At 42.6% G+C, this 24165-nt stretch overlaps 1 protein-coding gene across 1 annotated transcript in view; it reads left to right on the top strand.

The window, feature by feature from the left end:
• The window catches only part of PCSK5 (proprotein convertase subtilisin/kexin type 5), a 461615-nt gene that overhangs the window by 318832 nt on the left and 118618 nt on the right, over nt 1-24165 (top strand). The window contains exons 21-22 of the mRNA XM_034967553.4: nt 14928-15030; nt 20906-21042. Of these exons, the coding sequence (XP_034823444.2) occupies nt 14928-15030; nt 20906-21042 (240 nt within the window). The remainder of the gene's footprint in view (nt 1-14927; nt 15031-20905; nt 21043-24165) is intronic.

A 24165-nucleotide genomic window follows, 5' to 3' on the forward strand; every position in this document is an offset into this window, starting at 1 on the left:
TCATTCCAACAAGCTTTCCTATATTCCCAGGCTCTGGCAATGCTACCACCATTTCCTTACTCACTCAAGTTTAAGTCCATCAACTCGACTCCTTTTTCTCCACTCATTTCCTATATGCAGGCTGTCATCATTTATCAGTCATAATAACATTTATTCACCATTTGTTATATTCCAGAAACCCTGTGCTAAGTGCCTTTAAATACTTTATCAAATTTAGTCATAACAACAACTTTCTGAGGTAGGGTTACTTTTATATTTTTTTGCACCTATGGAAACGAGGGTTAGAAAAGTTAAGTAGCAAGCCTAAAACACCACACAGCTAGAAAGTGGCAGAGCTGGAATATGGATCTGGCTTTCCCAGCCACTTATGTACCATAGTCCCTCCTGCAGAGCATTAAGGATCTTATCTGCCCCTCCTATATGTGACACTTTGAAGTTTCCAAAGCATTGTCACAAAGCTATCATTTGATCCTCCAAGTGGAACAGAGAACTAGGCAGGACATGTATCATTGTCATTTCCACAGAAGTGACTAAGCCCCACGGGGTTTCACCGACCTACTCAAAACCACGTGTCCATGCCTTGGACTCAGATCTTCTCTCTTTTCATTATTCCCATAAATATCATTCTTTTTGTTCAGAGAAGCTGATTCTTCTGTAATGACCAATGTATAAAATTTCATGGGAGGCCAGATTTAGCCTACTACAAAGATATTTCAGACAGTTGAAGTTTTCCAAAAATGGAAGAGGAGGTAGTGAGTTCTTCTTCCTTTTCAGTATTCATTCAAACACTGAGCAGTCACTGGCTGAGCTAGAAAATCATTGAGGGAATTCAACCCATTCCCTGGGGACAGGGTAAATAAAGGCAGCTAGAGTAGATGAGCTCTAAAGGCCATCTGTCCCTGAGATCTGATGGCTCAATTTTCTGGGGACCACTCTGTCCTCACCATCTTGGTTGTAGTGGTTCCACTCCCTCACCCTGGCTTACTGCAGCCATCTCCTGGTTGATTTTCTGGACGTTGTCTTTCAATTCATTTAGTCTCCCTTGACCAGGGTGATCTTCACCAAAGTTGTGCCCAGCATAGACTTTATCTCTTTCTAAATCTTCAGTGGCTCCCTTTGACCAGCTGTACCCACTTGATACCCCTCTAACTGATGTTCCGTTATCTGTCTACATCCTCTATCCAAGGTCATTTTTCATTTCTCTCGAACTCAGTTTCTACTTCAGTCAACCCAATCATTTGCCTGCTCCCAGAGACATCAGACTTATTCTACCTTCAACCCTTTGCTTTCCTTGTCTCTCTCTGAAACATTCTCCACTTTCCCTCCTGCCCAGTTAACCACATCCTCCATTCTTTCATGCCCAAGGCAATCTTATTTTCAGTTCAACAAACAAAAAAATGGAATGAATTCCTCACACTTAGGAACAATCCTCCACTCATACAGTGAGGCCACGGAGACCCCAGAATAAGCAAGAGATGGCCCTGTCCTCGGGGAAGAGTATAATCAGAACCAGCTGCTCTGGACAAGACTTAGATTTGAACACTTGATTCTACATTGGCTAGTTTTCTTGATAGTTGATGTGAGCTGATTCTATCCCACAAAGGGTAGAAAGTGAGCCTTCTTCCAACACCCCATGCCCCATGCAAGAAAATGGTAGGCAAGCAAATAGTTCCAGATTACATGATTGAGGAGTCTAGGATTGCATGGTTGACTTTTTCCCCACATTCACTCACACACACACACGTGCACACACACACACACGTGTGTGTGTGCACGCAGCCCACCAGTGATTTGAATTTCTAGCATATTGGAAGGGGGGTGCCATTTAAACATGAAATCTCATCTCTACTACTTTCTTGGAAAAGGGTATGTATAGCAAAACTCTGGTTAAAAGAGGAGAGTTTGGAGTCTGACTTCTTGGTTTAAGTCCCAGCTCTGGCAACAGCTAGGTGACCTTAACAGACCACTAATGTCTCATTGCCTCAACCTTCTCAACAACAACAACAAAAAGCAGGCCTTGGGGTTGATTTAAAAAACAAGCAGTATACAATGCCTTTCTCCCAACAGGGTCAAGTTATTGTAAGGATCAAGTAAGTTAGTATTTGTGGAGCACTCCGAACAATTCCTAGCATATGGTAATCATGAAATAAGTGTTAGCTGTTCTTATTATTACTAATTCAGTGACCTTGGACAGACTGCTTACATTTCCTGAGCCTTGGTTTCCTCATCTGTAAGAGGAGAGCAATGCTCACCTCCATAAGCTGGCTCTGAGAATTAAGTGTGAAAATATTGAGAAAGCTTTTCTAGAAAAGCTTCCCTTATCTTTGACCCAATGCCTGGACTTACACTCCCCAAACAACACAACTACAACTTTCTCCTCTCCCTACTTCTTTAGCCATTTTGCAAGTCTATCATTCATGCTACTGTTGTAAGCCGGTTGTTTTTATTCCATAGAAAATGTTGGCCTCTGACAAATTCATCTTTAGAAAATTATAACCTAAATGACACTAGACAATTGCATAAGCCAAAGACTGTTCAAGTTCCCCAAGCCCACAGGCAGCTTTTCCACAGCCCATCCCTGCCCATTTTGGCAAACTGTGAACAGCAGAGAGAGGAATTGGCCTTCCCCAGGAAAATTTGGGGCCCCAGGCACATCATACCATGTAAAATCTGGTTAAGATAAATATCAAGAGCAGCCTTGAAAGCAAAAAGAAGTCACAGCAGGTCAGACAGCAGCCGGAGGGAGTTTGGGAAGGGGAGGAGGGCCTGAGTCACCAGCTCTGCCTGAGATGATCACTAGAATCGAGTTTCCAGGGAAAGGCAGGCTTCCTGAGCTGTGGATGCTAAGCCTGCCTGGTAGCTGCAGACCTAAGCCATGGGCTAGGCTTTGAAGGCCCAGGACCCCCCATATGGCGCCCAGACTTGTTTCTCTGGTTGCTTGTTCCCTAGAGATGCTGCTAAAGAGGCCACCAAGGGGAAAGTTACTTAACTAATTCAGGAAGGTGCGGCGGCCTCCAAGGGAGACGCTGAGGGCCTGCTTGGGGTGGGCTTGATAATAATGGAGAGTGGAGGCCAGGTGTGGTGGCTCATGCCTGTAATCCCAGCACTTTGGGAGACCAAGGCGGGCGGGCGATCCTTCTCTATAAGGATCACCTGAGGTCAGGAGTTCAAGCCCAACCTGATTAACATGGTGAAACCCGGTCTCTACCAAAAATACAAAAATTAGCTGGGTGTGGTAGCACACACCTGTAGTCCCAGCTACTCAGAGGCTGAGGCAGGAGAATTGCTTGAACCTGGGAAGCAGAGGTTGCAGTAAGCCAAGATTACGCCACTGCACTCCAGCCTGAGTGACAAAGCATGATTCTGTCTAAAAAAATTAAAAATTAAAACAAAAAAAATGGGGAGTGGAGTCAGACTCCAGGGGGGAGAGTTTGAAGGCACTGCAATCGGCTCTTCTACCAGAGGGACTGAATTGTTCTAGAGGCCACATAGACTTTCTAGAGCTACAATGTTTCTAGCAAAGTCAGAGGTTTTTTGCAAGCTCCTCCTCTGTCCTCTACATGACTCCGCAGGACTTCTCTGTAGGACTAGGCTGAGAAGGCAAGTTCTCAGGTCCATATGGTGGAGGGAGACAGAGGCTACAATGTCACTGGTGGAACCAGGCGCTCTACAGCATAGATGGGGTAGAGAGAAGCATGTAGAGCCTTGAAAGGAGATATCAAGGCATTCAGGAAAGGAAAAAAGAGCAAGAATGCATTGAGTCATACCACTCTGAAATGTTTTGATGAGTCAAGCATCCTCTCATGATGTTATTAATGTCAAAGAAACAATTCCTTGGGTTTATATTGCGGTTGCACAAGTTAGCTCACAACCAATTCCTGACCACTGTGCTAAGAGCTGGGTGAAGATCAGTGAGTGTCACAAACAATGTTATATTACTCTCAAGAGCTTCCTCCATAAGGCAACAAGAGGGATAATATTAAGCAATAGAGGAAGAGCTGACCTGCCTTTCTGTCCAATATTGGTTTAAGATGCCCACAATTTTTTAGGAAGTGAATTGTTCTAAAACTGTAGATTTAGTATTGGGGGTCAAAGGGAAGGGGGCTGCCATTTCCTGAATAGAACTTTGGTGCCAAACAGAACCATGCCTGGTTGCCTTCTTAAAAGTAATACAATGGTTAATACAATTGGAGTCTGTTTTCTTAAGGGGTCCCTGAAGAGTTGTGGAGAAAAGAAATCCTTTTGAAATATTTTGTGTATACTTACTACGCATTTCTTTTTTTGTTTGTTTTTGAGATGGTGTCTCGCTGTCACCCAGGCTGGAGTGCAATGGTGCAATTTTGGCTCACTGCAACCTCCGTCTCCCGGGTTCAAGCAATTTGACTGCCTTAGCCTCCCAAGTAGCTGGGACTACAGGCATGCACCACCACTCCTGGCTAATTTTTTGTATTTAGTAGAGATGGAGTTTCACCATGTTGGCCAGGCTGGTCTCAGATCCACCTGCCTCAGCCTCCCAAAGTGCTGGGGTTACAGGCGTGAGCCACCACCATTACTATTACCATTACTATTACCCAGGCATTACTATGCACTTCTAAATCAACCACAGTATGAGAAGGAATAATATTACCTGATATTAGGCAGGAGACAAACAGGAACTAGCAAAGTTTGGAGCAATTGAACTCATTTTATAAAGCTGAAGAAAGATTAAGTACATTATTCAAAGCCACCAGACAATAAGAAGTGAGTTGAGCGTTGAGTGTTTCTAAAGGTCTCTCTGGTGTTTGCTCTCTGGTGTTGCTTATCTGAGGGACCCAGTTTTACTCACTGGAGTAGCAACAGCTGAAAATTATTGAGTGCTTACTAGTGTGCCAGTATGTTTCAAAGCACATTTCATGTGTTAACTAATTTAATCCATCTGGCCATTTTCTTAGCTGTGATTATCACCATTTTACAGATGAGCTGACTGAGGCTCAGAGAGGTTATGGAACTTGCCCAAGGTTACACATGTAGCCAAGACAGGGCTGAGGTTCACATCTAGGACACCTGGTTCCAGGTATAGGCACTTCAGTTCCCCACCTCTTGGGGGAAGGCATGCTTCCAAGTGGGGAGAAGATAGCTCATCGTCATCCGAGCACACAGTGGGAATGAGAGGAATCTCAAAAAGGAGAAAGAGCCATCCTCTCTACTGTGGAACCAGTGAGGTTCTAGTCCTGGATTCCACACTCTGGACAGCCTAAAGCTCTGATAGGATGCAAACCACGGGGAAGGACGTTAGTAGGCAAGGAAACACCTGAGCTCTCTGACACCTGGATTTGGAAGCCTCCTGCCCCTCCACACCACATTCCCCACCCCCATCCATACAAACGCCGCTGCCCTCACTTTCATTCTCATCTGTTTATGTGCTCCACCTCAATGAGGTGGGGAGGACTGTACAATGTATCCTGATACCTGCCAAGTAGGGGAGCCCCCACCCACTCAGTGAAGAAGCAGGTACAGCCCAAGTGCAGTGAGCGGGGACCAAGGATCCCAAGTTCTGAACCTGACTTGATGAAACTCTGCTGGGGAAAAGCCCCATCTGATGGAGATTCACCTATTTCTGACCGACTTTGACCTCAGCAGCCTAAGAAGGGCACAGCCATGGCTCTGGAATTTTCCACAGCACAGTGCAGGAAAAGCTGGCTTTGTTTGGTATAGGGAGGCTGTCTCCAGGCGATGCTAATAATAAAAAAAGAACGTGTGTAGGTTGCATCTGAAGCCCAATTGCTTTGCAAGGTCATTGTGCTTGGTCTGGAGGGTCATTAATTTTAGCTGCCTCATTGCCACCCACATATGCAACCAATACATTCCTCAGGGGCAGGAGAAAAAGCACAATTTGGGATCCAGTCTGACCAGGGTTTAGATGATGTTCACACAGGATTAACATTCTGGTGCTTAAATTCCTTGATCAAATAGAGCTGAGACCCCTAACTACCCTACATTATTATCTAATATTTAATGAGATAACACAATTAAAGAAACAGAATCATAACTAACCTCTGTCATCCATTCTTCTGGTGCTGTAGGTCTGTTTTCTCATTTGATCCCCACCACATCCTATGAGAGAGAGAGAGAGTATTATCCACATTTACAGAAGAGGAATGTCCGGGAAATAGTGATTTGATTAATTTCACACAGCTGGAGAAGGGACCCAAAAATGTAACCCAGGACGGGATGACTCCAAAATGTGTGTCCTTACCCAATGTAGAGCTTCTTACGATGCTGGCCCGCAGTAGGCACGGAGCAAACCTTGATTCCTTTCTTTATTTCCACACTTCGTCTTTTTGAAAGCACAATTTGGTCACTCCCAATAAATCATTGGGCAGCCCAACGAATCAAATGCTTCTTCAGTCACCAAGGGACAGAGGCATCCTGGGTGCCGCATTCCATACAGACCTGTCACTGGGCAAACCTGCGGATCTCTTAGACAGTGTTAATGAGAACCGGTGAAAGACTAAACTGTCCGTTACAAAGCTGCGACCAGCTATCATGCAGCTAGAGCCCCAGGCCTTGGTATGCAGCTCCTCCTCTTTCCAGGGGCTTCTCTTTTCTCTTAATTAGAGATTTGGCTGAAATGTTTGAGCACTTGAAGTCAGGGCGTAAAGAAATAGGAAAGGAGTGTGGGAGAGGAATGATGAGCCAGCACTTTCTATGTGTTGACGCAGAGAAAGAGAAAGAGGGTAATTTGAGGATGTTCCTTCCCATGGGGCAATGGAGCAGAGAAAGCCACACTGCAGTGGTATTTTCAAGGGGTTTAAGAGCAAGTTATGAAAGCCATGAGGGAGGTTCATTGGGTTGCTAAAGAAACGAAAGAGGATGATAACAAGTCTCATCCATGTGTCGGTGTTTCAGGACTTAAAAGCTGTAACGAGGAACATTTGGGTGGTATTAAGCTCTGTGGGGAGGACTTGGGGCTTTAACTCGCAGTGCACTAGCACCTCTATGTAGTTCAGAACCTCAGGAAGGCTCTGTGGGCCACGCTCCTGAAAATTTCACCTGCCATCTTCATCACTCCAAAGAGAAAGGAAATGGCACATCCCTTAAGGCCTGGCAGTGTCGTGCTCACTCATGGGAAGTGCTCTCAGCAGCGGCTTCCCCTCTCCTGCTGCGGGCTTGCATCTCATGTGGAGAGAGGCCCCCTTTCTCCCGGCCCTCAGCCCTTTCAAGTCATTCACTTTCTCAGTAAGCGTCTCCCAAGGATGACTTGCATCAGGTTGTCGGCGCTGCTTTCTGAAAGATAAATAAGTTATTCTGTCAAATTATGCTCACTTATTTCTGTCAACATGTATTAAAACTTAGATATCGCCTCACCGTGAATGCATCAGACACTGTACTGTTCTCACCACTAGGGTGGGCCCTCTGCAGCCACAAATAGAGGAGACAGTTGGGGATAAAATCATAACTGATGAATAGAGACACTGAGTGCACTAGCAAACCTGTAGAAATTCTAGGCTCACAGGAATAGCAAAAGACAGCCCACTAAATAAAGAGACTGTCAAGATGCATTTCACACCTAACGAGCAATAAATGGATTCCCATCCACCAACAATGTTGTTCATGATTTTCCTCATCCACAGGTTCAATGAGAAGCTTTGTAAATTTATTTTGTTTAATTGCAGACAATAATCACTCTCAGGGCTGGGCATGGTGGCTCATGCCTGTAATACCAGCACTTTGGGAGGCTGAGGTGGGCGGATCACCTAAGTTCAGGAGTTCAAGACCAGCCTGGCCAACATAGTGAAACCCTGTTCTACTAAAAATACAAAAATCAGCTGGGCATGGTGGTGGGCACCTGTAGTCCCAGCTACTCGGGAGGCTGAGGAAGGAGAATGGCTTGAACATGGGAGGCAGAGGTTGCAGTGAGCTGAAAATGCGCCACTGCACTCCAGCCTGGGCGACCGAGCAAGACTCTGTCTCAAAAAAAAAAAAAAAAAAAAAAAAATCACACTCAGGTCTTTTACCTCCACCCCACCCCCAAACCCCACCCTTTGGGTCTGGTCTTGCAACCAGCTGTTTAGAAACTTAAAAAAAAAAATTGACACATAAAAATTGTGTGCATTTATGGTGTACAGCAAAATGTTTTGAAATATGTATACATTATGGAATGGCTAAATTAAGTTAATATATGCATTACCTCACATACTTATTTTTTGTGCATGATGAGAACACTTAAAATCTACTCTTAGTGATTTTCAAGTACATGATACATTGTTATCAACTCTAGTCACCATGTTGTACCATAAATCTCTCGAACTTATCCCTCCTGTCTAACTGAAATGTTGTATCCTTTGACCAAAATCCCCCCAGTCTTCCCCACCACCACAGAGAGTTGTTACCATAATTGTGGTTGTAAGCTATTTCTGAGGAGCCAGTTTATTTGTTTTGAACAGAATTAAACAACATAGAAAATCCCTGTCCAGACCCTCAACCAAGTTAATTCATTCAAAAAAATATTTCTGAGTTCCTCTTAGGAACTTACAGCCTAACGGGCAAAACAAACTGCTTGTAAAATCTGTTTACTTGATACATGGAATTGCCTTTTAAAGAATGGTGGCCATTTTAACAGAGAAAATAAATTTGGAGGGTATAATCAATCATTGAGTAAATCTGCTTTGTGAAACATGCCTGCTCAAAGTTTGTTTGTTTCAGAGTAAATTCCTTTTTGATGCCCTTACCTCATCAAGTAGTTGAGATGAGGCATGTACTCAGTTCTTTCTTTTTATAAATAGCAAAGCTACTTGGAACACTAAAGGGGGAAATGAATCCATACCAGCAAATATCGTAGAAAGAGCATGGGCTCAGTCTCAGACACACCTGGGTCGCAGCCCAGCTCTGCCACTTACCTAGTTGAATGAACTTATGCAAGATTTTTTAATCTCCCTGAGCCTCAGTTTCTTGTTTATAAAAGAGGTTTTTGTCTGGATTAAATATTACATAGAACAGCACTTGTAATACAGTAGGCATCCATGAATAGGAGCTTGTATGATTGCTACATCACTACTACATTCAGGTGCGTCAGCCAAGACTTCACTTTGGATGTACTTTTTTAACTGCCTGACTGTGGTCAAGGGCCAAATGACGGTGGAAACTAGAAAGATCAACTCTTAATTCTGCCCTTTGAACAACGTGTAGGCTGAAGGAAACTAAATATTTGTGTGTGTGTGTTGGATCCACAATTTATGATCCATCCTTTTTGCAGGAGTGCCAACCCATGAGGTTGCCAGAGTAGCATTTCAGAGCATCTGCACAAACCCCACAGATCAATGCCAGTGCCTGCCTGAGAATGAAAAAGCAATGGGACCAGGAAGGATAAGTCTTGTCAATCAAAAACAGAATATGCAGGAAGGACAAGGGCAAGTTGTCCTTGAGAGAATGGGATAGAGAAGAGGTTTCCTCCAGACACCTCCAGGGTAGGGATGTAGAACCCTCTTTCTAGCTGCCTAATGTTCATTCTGTCTTTAGTGCATCCTCGAGGAAAGGAAGAAGACAGAATTTTCCATCTGCCAGATGTCTCCCTTATCCCAAGTTTTATTCATATATCAATTTATTTCCATTATCACAGGAGGTCTCCCAAGCCTCACTTCAACAGACTGGCTTCCCAAGATGGTGGATTGCTTGATACCCTTTGGACCCATCCCCAAAAGACAGGCAATACTGATTTTGTTTTTTGGCCAAAATGAAGTATTGGCCTGCTAAGACACAAACTCTTTGTGTAGACATTTTTTTTTTTAAAAAATATGGTAAAATATTCATAATATATATTTACCATTTTAACTATTTTTAGTGTGTAGTCCTGTGGCATTAAGTACATTCACACTGCTCTGCAACCATTACCACCATCCATCTCCAGACCTTCATCATCTTCTTCCACTGAAACTCTGTACCCATTAAATAACCCTTTCCCCCTACCCTTAGGCCCTGGAAACTACAATTCTACTTTGTCTCTATCACTTTTACTACTCCAGTTACCTCATATAAGTAAAATAATACAATATTCATGCTTTTGTGACTGGCTTATTTCATTTAGCATAGTGTCTTCAAGGTTCATCCATGTTGTAGAGTTTGTTGGAATTTCTTTTTAAGGCTGAATGATTGTGTTGACTTAAAGATGTTGCAGTCTCAGTTGATGGCCTCATAGTTTGAGCCTTGCTATAAAACTTTATGCTTAACAAAGCTTTGAAAAACAACTGATTTCATTAGTACATAAGTAGCTGAAAGTGTTGCTGAGTATTTATTATAGCTGGTGAAAAAAACATATAGATGTTTTTAATAAAAATTATCTTCACAGAATGGTATCTTAAGTTGGAAACTACATGTTGGCATCCTTGCAAAGAGATAGTATTATTTGATTAACACTTGTGATGGTAGAATCACTCATACTCTATGATTTCTGGCATCTGAGTGACGAGGCACATAAATAGGCCTCACAGGGAAGTCTACAGATAATTTCATACCCCAAGGTTACTCACTGAAATAACCAGATCAAAAACCAAGCAACTGAATTCTCATCAAATTCCTCCCATCCTCTCTTACCAATCATCTTGCTAAAAAGTTTTTAAACTCACATCATAAAATATCATATTTATGTATCGATTAATTTATTCAGTGTACATATTTATTTGCTAGAATTCTACAATAAATTTAGCTGTAATCAATAAGGAAATATGAGGTATAAAAGAAAACGTAGCATTTGTTCAGGAGAAATGAGGCTCTTCTGGCCATGTAAACCTAAAAAAGGATTATACTTCAATCTTATGTTGTAACTTTGGATGCTATGATACATGTTCAGTTATTCTGGAAGACTTTATAATGTTTGCTTAGAATCTGGACTTGTTGATAGTATTCTACAGTGTTATCAAGAGATGGAATAAGCACAGTAAGCCACTTGTAACTTTTTAAAATTTATAAGTATTAATTTTTAAGCTGTGTCTTCAACTTTTGAGGTAGCATTCCTCTCCAAGTGACTACACTTCCTCAGTGTCTTTGAACCATTATAGCATAGGATGAGAAAGAAACTAAAGGGGGAATGGAACATTTTTTGATCACAGGAGAAAGATGATCTGGAAATCATAACAATGGATGAAGATGCCAGAAAGAAGAGCTTGTAGGATGAGGTGGAAAACAAAATACTGGCTCCTGAAGGCTCTGTTAAAAGTTGACTTTTTGTAAGAATTTTGTATATCATGCCTGTCATAAACATTCAGCTTCATTGTGCAATGAAGACAGATGACAAGAATTTGCTGCTCCAAAAACAACAAAAAAGAGCAACTTCTCTGTGTCCTTGGAATCTGGTTTCTTCAGTTCCAAACATGCAGTGAAAACTTGTGCCTGTAAGAGCTGGGGGCAGTTGTTTATGTAACTAATTAAACATCTACGTAAATATGAGAATGGGAGAAGCCTCCTCTATTCTCATCAGCTGTTCTAACATGAAGAGGCATGCAGACTTGAGAGACAGGCACAGTTTAGTTGTCTTACACTGACTCTCTTACATAAGCTTCAAGGTCATGAAGTTTTCACCATTTTTTTTCCAAATAGTAGAAGGAAAAAACAAGTTTTACAAGTCCCTTATCAGGGAGGGAAAGGGCTTGGGAAGGTTTAAGTTTAGCAGAAAACTTTTGTAGATCAGACAAGGATGGGAGATGTGAGGAAGAGATTAAACACAGAGGAACTGGTGGAGAAATATTCTGAGGAAAGAAGATTATAACAGTAGATGGGGAATTGACAATAGCCAGGAAGGGTGGCAGACCTTTCTTGGAGACAGAAGATAAGTAAAAAGCCAAGGAGAAGACAGAGATGACTTTTGACATTGAGGGAAAAAAAAGCCAAGGGAACTCAGACGTCTTATTGCAAATGAGGAGGTGATGTCTCCTTTTGCAGAAGAATGGGTGGAACTTGGGCTTTGGGATGGCTTGGCCTACCCCAAGTGGGGGATGCAAGCTAGAGATTGGAAGAGATGAATGAAGGGATAATCGCACAGTGACAGAGTCACCTGGGATGATGTAGACTTATAGTGTGGCATAAGAAGCTGTGTCTGGAGGATGTATTTAAAATCTTGGAGATGGGGTAATTTTTGCGGTCACTATATCTAAGGCAGCACATTGTGAGTGCCAACAGAGGCCATTATAGTTGAGTAGATTGAAGACATGCAAAGCCAGAGTATTAAAGCCACCTACTGGTTTATGAAAGCCAATGAGAAGGCAAACAAGAGATACAGAAGAAAATTTAAAATTTTCACAGTTATATCTTAATAACCCTCGACTAACCTAACGATGCCTCATCTGTATGATAAAGACTTTGAGCGCAGACATGATATAACTCTCAGAACCTTCTAAGTAGCATTTGATTTAGCAGAGCAAGGTGTTTTAGTTTAAAATCCTATCCTAGCATTGGATCTGACACATCATGGAAATGAGGATAGATGAATATGAGGAGTTCTGCCCATTCCTATAGGCACTGATGTCAAGGCAAAGTAATTGTCTTTGCCTCTGGGTCTAGCAGAGTCCTGTGTACACCCTTGCTCTTCTGTTCTGGTTTTTAATCTGGCCTGTCTGAGGAAGTAGAAGTCCCTTGGCTAGTAATTGCGTTATAACTATCTATAAATCATTCGCATAAAATCTTTGAGAACCCACGAGTAGGGTCTTTTTAATTTGTATGTCTCTACATCTCCCTTAGTAGCTGGCATGTATGTAGTGTTAAAAAATATATCCATAAAATGAATGAATGGATAAGCTGTGCTCTCTGAGTCCACATTTCTCTAGAATACGATTTTTGTGAGGTTTTCAGCTTCTATGAACCTCTCCATTCTTGTTCCACTCAGCATATTTTTTTGAAAGATACATAGATATCATCTAACTGTAAACACAAATCGTTTGCACTGGCCCCTGTAGACAAGGTCTGCTTCTTCCCACTGAGTCTGCCCTGGGTCCTTTGCTCTTAATTTTGCTGGTACCTGGACTGATAATCACCCTGCTCAATTGATTGTGCCTCCTACAACAATAGTGGAAGCCATAAATAAGAGGTGAAGTGAAGGAGCCTGAATAAATATAAAGAAGGCTGCATAACTATGATGATGCCTGTAGTCAGTGACACAGTCTCAGCTTGAAATCACCACTCCTGCTAGATGGAGGTCACAGCTTTTTTCTGTCTCAGGACTACTGGTTACCAAGAATGTAACCAGTCCAGTCAACACCGTTGTATGAGTTAATAAAAGGTGTCCCTCTACAGAGGCAGGGGCAGCCTACACCAGAGTGCCTGGCATGGTGAAGCAAATGGGCTGGATGTCAGCCTCCACTGGACCATTCGGGTGGGTAGGCACCTTGTGCAGTGAACAACCTGCATACCTGTTGGTATGCCTTTGCCCCTGCTGGTTATGCACTCTTTTGGGCCTAGGTCTCCTGGGAAGTTTCCTAGTCAGTCCTGAAGTAAGAATCACAGTCCCATTCCCATTCTAAAAATTGTATATAAGTTTCCCAGTCCAAACTGTACCTTGGTAACAATGAGGAGATATAGAGGAACAGAGCCCGGGGTGTGCAGGGTGTGCTGTGATTAGATGTTTGCATCACTCTGAACATGCACTTTTCCCTTCAGTTAACAAAATGAATAGAATAACCCTACATGAAAGGCTTTTTCTGCTACATAAAGGCAAACTCTAGTTGTCTCTTCACATTTGTCTTTGGGGTTTAGTGCTAGCAAGTGTAAAATTTACATATATAAGATTTACTTACATGCTAGCTGTACCAGTCCAGTAAAGCGATGGGGGAAAGAGGGATGAATTTCCCTCATTTCCTCACTAGTCAAGTCTACGTTTCCAGGGTTCCTTTCAATGCAACTATGCTAAATCAGGCAGTGAATCTTGGAGTTGCAGTAAGACAACTTGATTAAACCCTGGATGGTTCCTGCTATCTCACCCCACCAGCTGGATCTCAGATTGACAGTGTTCAGACATGGCTTATGGGAGCTGTCAGAGTTGGAGGGGGTTGAGGTCCAGTGGAAGTTGTGTCTCTGCCAAAATCTGAAACCATATTTTCTGGGCATGACCAGTCTCTAAACCAGAAAAAGTGGCTCTGTGGATCCGACCAAAGAAGCCTGTCAATTTTTTTTAAGACAATAGCAGGTTAGGATGAGTGCAATGAGGGATGGATTCAGTGAGTAGAGGCCCATCTTTGAGTCTATGAAATTTACTTTCCATGAGATTGGCCTCCCTCTGCCACCTTTGCTGTGGGAGTAATTTCTTAAAATGTTTCCAAGAAACTTGTGAGGCTGGATTTGCTTCTGTTGCAGGGTCCCATATGTGTTTTTCCTTGGGAAAGATAAAATTTCCAATTAAAGGAAGAATTCCCTGGCTATTTCTTCACTATTACTCTTTCAGAGTGAGATGTAGCTTACAATCACCCAATGTCAGCCAAGACTCAGCACCCATTCTTGACCAGTAACCATGATTCCCACACCTCTACCCCATGGGGTGGTAAGACAAGATCTAGGTGGGTCCTGCTCGTTGCTTGACTTGAACCAAGACTATATGGCCCTCTGTGGATCAGGAGACCTCAGCTTTTAATGGAAAAGTCAGCAGGAGTTCAGTAAAGGGGTCTGGTGGGAAGCCCCGCTTGGCCTTCCCTACTTATAAAATCTGTAACACATGTTGACTAGATTCAGAAATATGTCATTGCCTCATAACTTTTTGAGGTTCCAACTTCTGGAGCCCCCGGGAGAGGAGCAGTTGTTATGATAAGGTCAGGATTTGGGACTAGCAGCTGAAGCCATTCAGGGCCTCTCCTCTCTGTGTTGTCTGCATTGCTTTCAGGCAGCCACAGAGATCTGGCTGCTCTCAGACTGACAGCCCAGGCAGCCTTGCCATGTAGAAATGAAATAAACAACTAGATTTTGTTCCCCAGGAGAATATGTTGATGAGCATGGCCACTGCCAGACCTGTGAGGCCTCATGTGCCAAGTGCCAGGGACCAACCCAGGAAGACTGCACTACCTGCCCCATGACAAGGTAAGTGGCTTCTCAGGATCTCCTGGTGGTGTGAGCTCATGGATTGCAGGGTGGAGAGAGGAGGTGCTCACCACCTTAGCAGCACCCCATGGGCCTGCAGTGAAAAAGAAGCAAACTCTTTCCCACTCCACAGATATTCTCCTTGGTCTGGGCACAGCCCAGCTCTGTAGTATCCTCTCCCCATGACGCCCAGTCCCCACCACAAGGACCAGTTCCCTGGACATGGAACAGATTTCCTCATCAATGAATAGGGTGCCTTTGATGCCACTTTTGATGCCTGAAATCTCATCCTTTTCTGCATACCCATCCCTCAATCATCATTTCCATCTGCTGGTCAAGTATCTACTTATTTCTAGAGTCAGTTCAAAAGTGAACTGTTCTTTTTTTTTTTTTTTTTTTTTTGAGACAGAGTCTTGCTCTGTCACCCAAGTTGGAGTGCAGTGGCGCGATCTCTGCTCACGGCAACCTCCGCCTCCCGGGTTCAAGCAATTCTCCTGCCTCAGCCTCCCTAGAAGCTGGGATTATAGGCGCCCACCACCACGCCTGGCTAACTTTTGTGTTATTTAGTAGAGATGGGGTTTCACCATGTTGGCCATGGTGGGTTCTATGTCTGCTTCCTCTCCTATTTCTGAATGGTCTTGACCTCCTGACCTCGGGTGATCTGCCCGCCTCAGCCTCCCAAAGTGCTGGGGTTACAAGGGGTGAACTGTTTTTAAAGGCATTTCTGACCTCTTCCCAGTAAAAATAATCTCTTCCCAGCAAAAATTAACCATTTTTATGTCCCTTTGCTCTCTATAAACTTCCATAAGAGCAGCTGTAGCCTTTGAAGGTTTTCATTTACAAAGCTATCTCTTCATTAGACTGTAAGCCACTTGAGATACTCATCTTTGATCTCTAGTACCTACCACAGTTAGGGGATAATAGCAGGCACTCAGTAATGTTTGCTAACTGAGTTAATGAGGGAATAGCAAGTATGCAAATGGAATGAGCATCTTTGCTAATACACTGGGAATTTCTAATAAAGAAAGCTGGAGGCCTGTTGTATTTTCAGTCAATGCTCCTCTGAGCCTAGCACTGAGTATTTTTTGGCTGCTGAGTGTTTCAGTGAATGGCCTCATCACTGCCCTGCCCAATGCAAAAGAAGCAGGTCTCTCGCAGGCAAGGGTGATGAGGCTGCTCCAGTGGCAGGTGCTTTGCATCTCTGGGATGGACATACCCTCTGCTTTGCATAATGGTCATTTTGTCCTACTTCTGCAGGACTATAATATTCTTGCAAGTGGGTGCTGTGGTGTGTTTGTTCCTTTATTCCCCACAGTGATCAACACATAATTCAATAAATGTGCTTTATTGAACTTGATGAAGTGTGCAATCAATATCATAGGTTTGGCTCCAAATACCTCCCTCAGAAAGAGGAAGGAAGAAAGGAAAGAATGAATAAGAGAAGGAAAAGAGGAAAGAAGGAAGGAGAAAGGACCGAAGAAGACACAAAGGAACAGTTTTAAGAATTTTTAATGCTAACCATGAGCATATTTTTCCAAGTGTCTCTTTAAAATAACTATGCCTCTAAATATTGAATTTGCTTTAAAGAAGCATCAGGACTTACTCTAAGATACAGATAGCATTCTCAAAATGAGGTTCTGTTTTTTTCTCCAATTCCCCACCATACCAACAATCAAATTCCAGTGCATGTTTGGACGTCTTTTGAACTAGGGGAATATTTTAACATTTGTTTAATAAGGCAGCTACCACCCTTCCTTTACAATTTTATAAACCACTGGGTTTAGCTCCTTAAAGACAATTAAAAACCTGGAGAAAGCAAGTGCCCTCTTTGTCACTGTATTTAACATGCAAAGCTCTGTGATGCTAGGATCCTCATTGCCCAACCTAATTTCCCTGCCCAGTCCTGAAGGAGTTAGAGAGTCAGTGAACTAATTAAAAATATTTCAAAGTTACCTCTGTTCTGACCCATGCTCAAACATTGTATTTGATCTATTTCAATGAATTCAGAGAAAAAAATCTTTTTACTAGATTTCATTCTTTTAGAATATTAAAGCACCAAGAAATTACACTAAGTGCCGTTTTAATGGCTTTAATTAGGCCAAGTCAACAATCAGCAAAGAGGACCAGCTAACCCTGACATGCTGTCTCTTTCATCACAGTTCATGTCACACACACATCCGGGGGCCTTCTGGAATACTCAGCGCCAGTGTTAAGATCATCTCTGCCCAGCTGTTTAGCACTTGGTTCCACTGCATTCTCCCTTTCTTTCAGCCCTGTTTGGTCTAGAATGGTTCACTTCCTATGAAAAGGTCAAGAGCTGGCATGAGTTGGGGAGAGAAGCTCTTCCCCTGCAGAGATGAGCTTGCCTGGGCATCTCAGGAATCCATGAATTGGATGACTGGTGGTCCCAGAGATGCCTTGAGTTGGCTTTAACGAAAATTTTCATCAGACCCATTTTCTACTTTTATAGAGCAAAATATCTATTCTCTTCCACTAGGGAAAATTTGTTGGTGTCTGTTGAAAACTGTGGCCATTTGAAATGGGATTTTTCTTCAAGTTTCTTCGCAATATTTTGGGGGGAGGTTGGAGAATGTGGGGTGGGTCGTGCTGACATAACTCAGTGCCTTCACTTAAGCATAACTGTCTTCCCTATCTTTCTATCTTTAGAAATAATCATCCTCTTACAAAAACTGGGGATCTCACCTATGCTTTTGTTAGGGTGGACATGGAGGGAATGGTTTAAAGCATAATTATGTGATTGATATGTTCCTCAAATCAAGTCAAAAAGACAGCCCCTTTCCTACATAAACATGGAAGCGTTCTATATCTGCTTCCTCTCCTATTTCTGAGTGGTTTTTAATGGTTCCCATTAATGGGAGATTACTTCTCCCAAGACAAATGATTTCCCCCCCAAACCAATCTGTCATCTCATCTTGGACAGGGGTCCCCAAACTCCAGGCCATGAACTGATATTCGTTCATGGCCTATTAGGAGCTGGGCTGCACAGCAGCAGGTGAGCAGCAAGTGAACAAGTGAAGCCTCGTCTGTATTTACAGCCACTCCCCGTTGCTCATGTTACTGCCTGAGCTCCATCTCCTGTCACATCAGCAGCAGCATTAGATTCTCATAGGAATGTGAACCATATTGTGCACTGCCCATGTGAGGAATCTAGGTTGCGTGCTCATTATGAGAATCTAATGCCTGATGATCTGTCACTGCCTCCCGTCATCCCCAGATGAGACCATCTAGTTGCAGGAAAACAAGCTCAGGGCTCCCACTGATTCTGCATTACAGTTAGTTGCATAATTATTTCATTATATATCACAATGTAATAATAATAGAAATGAAGTGCACAATAAATGTAATGCACTTGAATCATCCCAAAACCATCCTCTGCCCCCTATTTGTAGAAAAATTGCCTTCCATGAAACTGGTCCATACTAGATTGTTCTCATGCTGCTATGAAGAAATACTTGAGACTGGGTAATTTATAAAGAAAAGAGGTTTAGTTGACTCATAGTTCTGCATGACTGGGAAGGCCTCAGGAATCTTACAATCATGGCAGAAGGCGAAGGGGAGGAAAGGCTCCTTCTTCACAGGGTGGCAGGAAGGAGAAGTGCTGAGCAAAGGGGGAGAATCCCTTTATAAAACCATGAGCTCTCGTGAGAACTCACTCACCATCACGAGAACAGCATGAGGATAACCGCCCCCATGATTCAGTTACATCCCACTGGGTCCCTCCCACGACTCGAATCATGAGAACTATAATTCAAGATGAGATTTTGGGTGGGGACACAGCCAAATCAAATGACAGTGCCTAGTGCCAAAAAGGCTGGGGACCACTGCTATAAAAGATAAAATGATGATGTACTTCACATCCCTTTCTCACTTGATTTTAGCAAGAAAATAAATCCCCAGAATAAACTCGCCCCATTCTCTTTTTCAGCAGAACATTGAATAGCTTCCTTGCTTAAAATCCTCAGAAAGCTCTTCCACAGTTTTTCTTATAGAAAGATTTTGGGTTTTTTTGTTTGTTTGTTTGTTCATTTTAAACTAGCCACATTCAGACTATTCCTTGAAAAGTCTTCTAGCTCAGTAACTGGTGCCAGGGTGGGGCTGGGATATTCCCCTTTGGCATTAGTGCCATCCGCTAAAAATCTGGGCTGGGAGCACAGGCATCTCATTCTATGCCATGGTGCAGGGGATCTGTTTTGACATGGACAGCCAGATGTGTGTGAGTGTCCGTTTAGGACTGGGACTCATACTCTGCAGTGGACCAAAAGGATTGTTCATTCAATGGTGCTGCGGATGGTTAACAGAACATGAGGGCCTAGGAATCCAAGAGAGAGGTGGACTTCTGTCTTAGGTTGTCGGCTTGAATCCCATTCTGCCTCCAAACAGATGCAAATGACACAGACTTTCAGGGTGTGGGAATGAATGAGATGGAAGACTGCAAGTGACATACTATTCAGGATGCCTTGCCCCACCCAACCTTCTTCCAAACCTGGGATTGAAATGGCCCACCCCCCAGTTCAGGGTTGGTTCTAGCTCTGGAAACAGTGAAGTTTAAACAAGCCAGTGCCAATACAGGAACAAGTTGCTTGAGGCCTACACCTGACCTTTCGTGTGGTGTCCAGCATAAGTGGAGAGGAGTAGTAGAGAGAAAAAGACATCCTTCCCTTTCTTCGCAGGCCCACTCAGATGTCCCAGGCCTGGATGGCAGCATTATGCCCACAGGAGCTTGCGTATGCTATGTGCTCAGTGAACCTCACAATTGATACAATAACTGTTATTCTAAGGGAGCTGTAAGAGATGCCAATTTGATGTCACCTGTATTACATAGGAATCATTTAGCGAATTCCACAGTAATCCAGACTGTCACTGAGCAGCGGATCTCAAAGAGTGCTCACCAGACCAGCAGCACTGGCATCATCTGGAATGTCAGAAATGAAAATTCTCAGTTGCTTCCCCTTAAGACCCACTAAATTAGGAACTCTGGGTGTGCAGCCCCCAGCTCACTTCATCTATTCATATTACCTATCTGACTCTTGCACTTGATAAACATTTTGTATTTTTCTGAACAGAATACTTGGATACAATTTACTTAGTCACATTTGCTCTTATGATTAGTTTGCAAAGAATAATGAAGCAAAACTATAAAAATATTAACAATGACATTAGGATATATATTATATATATGTAAAACCAAAGTTTTAGAAGCCCATATACTAACTCACCTGTAATGCCCTTTGTAGGTGTTCACAGTAGGTGTTCATGGTCAGAAAAGGAGACTGCAGTACTCCATATCTCAGGAAATGTTTGCAAAACATGACACTCAAAATCAGAGTTCATTGATTACTTGCAGTATACACAGGCCAGGCTTCTAAGTAGCATCCGAGCTACAAAGCAGTGTTTTGTTTCACTCGTCAAGAGCCCTTGGAGCTGATATTTCCCTTGCAAAGCATGAGCATGCTGATAGATAAAGGAAGAATATTTTCTCCAAGGCCTCTCTCAGAGGTCCACTGAGTGTGTGGAAAGTTTAGAGGCCTCCATCTGACTGTTGGCTGGGTTTGGTTGGGGCCTATAATCTGGATTTCATCCCTGTAGGCACCAGTTAGCTTGTTTGGAAGCAGATTCGGGATTGTTTTCCCAGCCAGTTTCTGGCATGCTGGCTGTTAGGTCCAAATCTTGGGCCAAGGATGGGTACGTGACTAATATTTCACATGTTCTAAGATGATCACTCCCAGGCATCCCCCTTGTTTCTGGAACAATGAAGTCAAATCTGTCCAGCAAACATGAATACCACATGTTCTGATACTTAGGGCCACTCTGGAAAGTCACCCTGATGAATTCTAAAAGTCTGTTTTTCCTCTAGGATTTTTGATGATGGCCGCTGTGTTTTGAACTGTCCCTCATGGAAATTTGAATTTGAGAACCAATGCCATCCATGCCACCACACCTGCCAGAGATGCCAAGGAAGTGGCCCTACCCACTGCACCTCCTGCGGAGCAGGTGAGAGGACTGCTGCTCCTCCGTCTTCCTGACCCCAAACCTGTTCCTCTTCTGATGGCCATCATTTGGTTTGACCCAAAAGCCTTGTGTCTGGGGTTGAGGGTTAAGATCAGACAGCTGTTCACTGGAGAGCCTGTACAACCTTGAACTTTCTGCTTGCTGTCAGGACACAAAAAGCTTGTTCACCTTATTTGGGTGTAGACTCGGTGCCCTGGAAAAGATAAGAAAGCAGCTAAGAGATGCCTTTCCAGAGAAGGAGAGAGAAGGACATAGAAGCATGAGGTCAGACATGAGATAGACAGTGAAGTTAAGATTTGTGGAGGTAGAAGTGAAGACCTGGGGAATTAAGAAAGACACGTTCTGTCTTTAAGGGAAGTATGCCACTTAGAAGTTGCCAGAGCTCGGCAGAGCAAGGTCATCGTTTCAAATGATTACAAATGTGACCTTTTGTGTCCCAGATTTACCTGCACTAAAAGTTTCCTGCTGTCATTGGATTCTATTTCATGCTCTCAAGGGTTCTCTGCATTCTGACCCTTGACTCCTTTCCAGCCTCAACTCATATGCCTGTCCCCTACTGACCTCATGTGGGCCAGATTCATATTTTATTTTTTTCTATATACTGCTTTTTAAATTTGAGTCAAATTTAAAAATTGGGACATTGCAAATAAAAACTTGAGGGTTTAATGTCTCTTGAAAATTCAAAAGATCTGCCAACACTGGACCTGCGTTTCCCAAATCATTACCTGGAGTCCAAAAGAGGCTGCTCTCCATCTCTCCCCAGTCCCCACCATTCCCAGTTGTCTCACTGATCCTGAGGCTGTCAGTTACCAGCATCATCATCCTTACATCATTTTTCTGGTGGAAGAGAATTATTGATCTTTATTCTTCCTTGAAATAAACCAAGAAAAATGAAGAACACATTGAGAGTACCAGGCATTTGCAGGAGATCAGGAGATAACACATTTCTGTATATAAATTCATTGCTTTGTGTTTCATGTGTCAAAACATGACAAATATCTGTCATATTTTACTTCTAGACTGCCTTATTCTGTTTCCTTCTTCATCTACAAGATGATGATAATGCTTACTTCTTTAAGAGTTTTTATGAAAATTAAATGACATGAAATGAGATAAAACAATAAAGCATTTAGAACAGGGCTAGCCACATGGTGAGCACTTGGAATATTAACTATTCTTATTTTTATTATTATTACTGTTATTGTTTGTAGCTGCTTACTCTTTTGAGCATTTGAATTTCTCTTGCTCCTAAGACTTCATTTGAGATGTTTCCACTTGTTGTCTGGCTGATGTCTTCCTATTCCATCTTAGTTTCAACATCATTTCCTCAGTGAGGGCTGCCCTAACCTCCTTGCCTAGATTAGGCCTTTACATCAGCAACCTGGGAACGCTGCACTTCCCCTTCACGAGCCTCAACACATTTGATGTCTATTTGGTCCATAAGTTTCTATGCCCCATAAGAGCATGGCATGGTTTCTACCTTGTTTCTGCTGTATTTTAAGCACCAGCACAGTGTCTGGTATATGGAAGGTTCACAATAAATAACTGAATGAATTAATGAGTGAATGGTTCAATGGAAGGAATGTTAAGACCAGCAGTCAGAAAATGTGGGTTCAAGTCCCGCCTTTGTTACTGACGAGAAGGTACTAAACCAGTCACTTCACCTCTTTATGCCTCTTCTTATTTGCAACAAAAAAAAGAAGAAGAAGAAGAAGTACAAGATGGCATCCAAAATCACTTTTACATCTCCATATATAGCACAAAATTAGAAAGAAGTTTAGATACCAAACAAATGTCTAGTCTTCTAACCATCCTACAACTACTTGGACCAATCTACCTATAAATGCACTGACATTTCTTCTATTTTTTTTTTTCTATTTGAAATTGTGTTTAATCCATTATCTTAAACATTTATTGCATCCCTTCTATTTACAAGTTACTATGCCCTGAATGCCAGAGAAAATGAGATAAATGATAGCATGATACTCACCTTCAAGGAATTACAGTCTAACAAGGAGTTTTGTCCTCATATGTTACAAAACAAGAAAATAATAGATGAAGACCAAATGCATGGTAGAAATCCTATCCCAGATCAGAGAAGCAGCATCACTTCCAGCTGTAATGAGCAGAGAAGGCTTCCTCGAGGTGGGGTATTGTTTACCAAGCCCTGAGGTAGCTCTGCCTACTTGAGAGTGTGATGTCCTTAAGAAGCATTAGTGAAGCAAGTGTAGCAGAGACCTTGATAACACAGTGCTGAAGAAGATGGATGACTTAATTGAAGAAGTTCCATATCCATAAATGGAAGCTTTAATAAAAGGCTAAAAATCCTCCAGCCGGGGTGTCCCATCAACCTTCATAAGCCCGTCCTACCAATTTGTAGAGATTGCATCCCTTGTTTAATTGTGACTTCATTAAGGTTTAGATATGATGCCTTTTGGAAGTGTACATCTCCAGCTATATTGCTGAGGATTCACTCCAATTCTCTTCCAGATTTATTCACTACCAAACTACCCAAAGCTAAATTCCATCAATCACACAACAGCTACAGTAAGCAAAATATGGTAGTCAACTTCATCAAGTTTATTTTCAGAATCCCTGCACCTTTCTTTTATCCTTTCCAGCAGTCCTTTTCGCCTCATGCCTTCAACTCTCACCCTTTCTTTTCTTCTATGGACATCCAATATCATCATGCTGGTCCACCTTCTCACCTAACAGAATCAGCTGCCAAGAAATGCTCTGGTAAAAGTGAATTACTCTCCAGAATAAACAAAAGCCAATCCAAACTCTTGTCCCCTATTATCCCATTTGAACTCTTGTCACCTGTTTTCCCAGGAAAGTTTTTGGTGCCTAACAAAAGTATCAGCCCTTCTACCACTGGAAATAGCTTCGTCTACATACTATTATAATAATTTAAAGTTGAAGACCCTGGGCAAGTAGCCAAAAATTTATGCATGGTATTTAAATTTCTGAGCTATCCAAATTATCATCCATAACTAATTGAGCAGGGCTACTCAAAATCTGACCGAATCTTGACATAGTCCTGGACCAAACCTGTTGGAAAAGCTGGTCATGGCCAAGGCATCTAAGTGACCTCCCTTTGTAGGT

Source organism: Pan paniscus, chromosome 11 (assembly GCF_029289425.2).
Source record: "Pan paniscus chromosome 11, NHGRI_mPanPan1-v2.0_pri, whole genome shotgun sequence".
Lineage (NCBI taxonomy): Eukaryota > Metazoa > Chordata > Mammalia > Primates > Hominidae > Pan > Pan paniscus.